The 4,458-nt window shown below is 33.3% G+C and overlaps 1 protein-coding gene across 1 annotated transcript; it reads left to right on the forward strand.

The window, feature by feature from the left end:
• Positions 1–1,074: 1,074 nt before the first annotated feature.
• Positions 1,075–2,046, forward strand: LOC123780187 (olfactory receptor 2T33-like). Its single transcript, XM_045778976.2, has one exon. It carries the CDS (start codon positions 1,102–1,104, stop codon positions 2,044–2,046), a length of 945 nt encoding a protein of 314 aa, XP_045634932.1. The 5' UTR covers positions 1,075–1,101.
• Positions 2,047–4,458: the final 2,412 nt, after the last annotated feature.

The following is a 4,458-nucleotide window of genomic DNA, read 5'->3' on the forward strand; positions in this document are numbered from 1 at the left end:
GATATATAAATGTAAATTAATATTACTTAATTAATATCTAATTTACTGAAATATTTTTTCTTTCCAGATATGTTTTGTCTGTGACTAATAATTATGGTAATGAATTGTCTGAAAATTGCTTTCCTATCTTTTTAATCATTTTACTTATTATAGTTACTGCTATTTTCTTCAAACATTTATTAACATCAAAGATCCTGTCATGCTTCCCTTTCATATTCACTTGGTTATTCAAAATCTCCAAGACAACATATTTTGAGGTGAGGTGGTGTGTAGGACATGCCTCTAAGCCCTAGTAAGCTGGGGAAATATTTTTTTTTTTATTTTATTCAAAATGTTGTAGGAAAACACTGAGGTTTCAGAGCAAGGATTGATGAATAAGAATATCTGCATTCTAAAAATCAGGTAAATAAAAATGGTCATTTAATAATAAGAAATTAACTTATCAGGCATATTATCTTTCTTCACTAGAAAATTTTGTTTCCTTATACAAACCTATTCCATTTCACAGTCTTCTAACCCACATTAAAACAACTTTAATCTTTGTTCATTCAAAAAGAACTAATATGAATATGTTAAGATTTTCACAATTTGAAAAAAATCAAAGTCTGTGAGTCAAACAACATGACAAACTTCTGAATGATTGTTTATTTTCTCAACTGGTTAATTTTGGTTTCAGTACTCATAAGGAAAGCACAATAATGATAATACAAGGAATGACACAAATAATAATACAATGATACAAATGATAATACAAATCATACTGTAAATTATAAATATTGTAAGCTTTTACTATTTACAAGATAGACCTTGACAGTTGTTTTCTACTTTTGATCCATTTGATTTTTTATCTTAGTCAACCAATAAACATTAGTGTGAAGTATATAGCCTGACCTCATTTAAAGCATTACAAAGTTGAGTTATGCAGAAGGGGCATGGTAAGTCAATAAGACCCATTTTAACTGGGAAGTAGAACTTTGAATCAAGACCTTGGATTCCATATGCAATACATGTCTAAAAGTCATGAAGTTAATATAAGTCTTTAGATGAAAAAGCCCCTTCCTTCTCTATTTTTCCATTTGCAGCATCACACCAGCAGAAATCATGGAGAAGAGTAACATAACCACAGATTTCATTCTCCTAGGACTTTTTAATCACACAAGACCCCATCTTTTCCTCTTCATTGTGGTGATGACAATAGCCATCGCTTCCCTGAATGGCAATGCCCTCATGCTTCTCCTGATTCTCCTGGACCCCCGGTTCCACACACCCATGTACTTCCTACTAAGCCAACTCTCCCTCATGGACATAATGCTGGTCTCCACCATTGTGCCCAAAATGGCAGCTGACTACTTGACTGACAAGAAGTCCATCTCCGCTGCTGCCTGTGGGTTGCAGATCTTTGTCTCACTCACATTGGGTGGTGGAGAAAGTTTCCTTTTAGCAGCCATGTCTTATGACCGCTATGTGGCTGTGTGCCACCCACTGCGATACCCAGTTCTCATGAGCTGGCAATTATGCCTGAGAATGACTGTGGGGTCTTGGTTCCTGGGGGCAATGGATGGGATCATGCAGGCTGCTGCTACCTTGAGTTTTCCATTTTGCAGGGCTCATCAGATTGATCATTTCTTCTGTGAGGCCCCCATGCTGGTGCGTTTGGCCTGTGCTGACACATCAGTCTTTGAAAATGTCATGTACATTTGCTGTGTATTAATGCTCCTGGTCCCATTTTCTCTCATTCTGACTTCCTATAGTCTCATCCTTTCAGCTGTTCTCCACATGCATACTACAGAAGCCCGCAGGAAAGCTTTCTCCACCTGTTCCTCACATCTCTCTGTGGTGGGACTCTTTTATGGAGCTGCTATTTTTATCTACATGAGACCAAAATCCTTCAGGTCAGCTAACCATGATAAAGTAGTGTCAGCCTTCTATACTATCTTCACCCCTGTGTTGAACCCCCTCATCTACAGTCTGAGGAACAGTGAAGTCAAGGGAGCCTTGAAAAGGTGGCTGAGGAAATGTGCAAATGTAAAACCTCAGCAAACTTAGTCCCATTCTTCAAGGTTACCTGGTGCCAAATGAATCTAAGTTTCTATATTTGTTAACATTTTAAACATATTTTAATTATCTCTCTTCTAATAGTGCATGAAGAAAATGTTAAGTTCATTGATCAGTGTAATAGCTAAGTTGTTAAAAATTAAGTAAGTCTACCATATTGAGGTACTGTTTCTTGAGCATTGACTATTTGCTTTGCTCCCAGATAAGCACTTTTATAGATCATTTTGTATTCTATAACAACCATGTGATATAAATATTTTGAGTCCCATTTTCTTTTTTTATTATAATAATATTTTTATTATATTATGCTAGTCACCATACATCATTTTCTAATGAGGAATTGGAAGCAAGAAAAGTTAAATATTTTCCCATTATTACACAGATGTTAAAATGTGACTCCAAAACTTGTCTCCTAACCTAATATATTTTATTTCTGGCCCATGATTTATTTTGACCACTATTTTTCCTATATCTTTTCTCTATGCATTTTTAAGAGTTAAATATAGGGATTCCAACAAAGATAAACAAGAACTTATCTATTTTTTTCTTATCTATAATTTATCTATAATTTAAAGTACAAGCTTATGGCAATGGCAAAGGGGAAAGTGAAACAACTTGACAGCTTAATAGAAGTGTCATAGTATCACTATTTATTTATTTATTTATTTATTTATTTATTTTTCTTCACACTCTATTTGGTGTTAAAGCAAACCTTTTTAATTCATGCAATTTTTCATTTAAATCACATATGTGTCATATATAGATTTAAGTCATATATATGTCTCATATATATTTAAGTCATATATATGTCTCATATATATATATAAATAATTCATATATATATAGATATATATGTATATATATCTATATCTATATCTATATCTATATCTATATCTATATCTATATCTATATCTATATCTATATATATATATATATATATATATATATATATAAAATTTACCCAGGCTCCATTTGTAATTACATTGGCCAATCTGTTTTGAAGTACACCATGACTAAATTCAGTTTTCTTGGAACAGATAGTGTCCATGGTGTTTAAAGGTTATGTTGACTTTGATGGACATTGGATCTATGGGTATAAACTCAGATGCATAAGTATGCATAGTCTTAATAGATTACCTGATGATAGTGAGTTACCAAAGCCGAGTGAAAACTGACCATGAGTTTCTTATAAATTATGCAGGTTACCTTACCTTTGCAAATGGGCAGACAACTAGAGCTATTTCTCATGCAAAATATGGGCACTCCTCAAGTTTTGGTGACTTTGAAAAGAGAAGAAACATGACTATCTCTTCTATCTGTCTATCTGTTAGATGAAGACACAAACCAGACAAATATTGCAGAAAGCTCTCATCTTTAAAACCAAATTGTAATCAGAAATTGCATAACAAGTTTACTTAGTAAATTTTATGACAGAGACTAAATGTACTATAATTGTTAACAAATTAAGAAACACACTGTTTTACATATAAAGAGAAAACTAGCTCCAGGAAGAGCTTCTAGGAACAATGACTCTCTGATACTAGTGTCTGAGATATGAATGCCATTTCAGGTTTTAGAGCAATGTGGGAAATTTCCAACTACCAGTAGAGCTCCAAATACCAATATCGTATGTATATTTCTGATAGTACTTTAACCAGCATGTAGATCTGGGGTCATATCTAGAGAGAATAATCAGGAAACTCTACACCCCTGGGAGGACTTCAGGTGAGAGCAGTCATCTGTTCAAGATGAAGAGTTTATTTTCCTTGTTAATTCTTCTTCTAGTATTAGGATGAAAAAAAAGGTGGGGGCATACTTGCTAATATTCTATCAATTATGCCATCAGAATATTTTTCTTCCCTGAAAATGGATGAATATAACACAAGTAAATACAGTCATGGATATTTCATTTTTTTTTTGCCAGATTTATTTACCATCACAAATGTAAGTTTTAGAACACATTGATTAGAAAATGGCATAGTAAGTTCATATAATTTGATAAGGATAAAATATTTCACTGAAACAACTATTGAGCCTGGTTTATAAGAAGAAACACAAAAAAATGGATTAACATTATCTCCAAACAAATGTGAGACAATAATAAAAATTGGCCAGATATTTGTAAAAATAGCAGCACACTTCAGAGAATTAATATTAATGACCAGTCATCTGAACATAAAGAAGGCTTTTCAAAAGAAGACATCCAGATGGCTAACAGACACATGAAAAGATACTTAACATCAGTCATCATCAGGGAAATATAAATCAAAACCACAATGAATTACCATGTCACACATGTAAGAATGGCTACAATTAACAAAACAAGAAACAGATGTTGGCAAGGATGCAGAGGAAGGGGAACCCTTTTACACTGTTGGTGGAAATACAAACTGGTGAAGCCAC

This window comes from Ursus americanus, chromosome 5 (assembly GCF_024610735.1).
Source record: "Ursus americanus isolate L20-20 chromosome 5, mUrsAme1.1.p, whole genome shotgun sequence".
Taxonomy (NCBI): Eukaryota; Metazoa; Chordata; class Mammalia; order Carnivora; family Ursidae; genus Ursus; species Ursus americanus.

Bases quoted from the DNA above. Each gene is read 5' to 3' on its own strand.
- LOC123780187 (XM_045778976.2), top strand. From the start codon at position 1,102: ATGGAGAAGAGTAACATAACCACAGATTTCATTCTCCTAGGACTTTTT.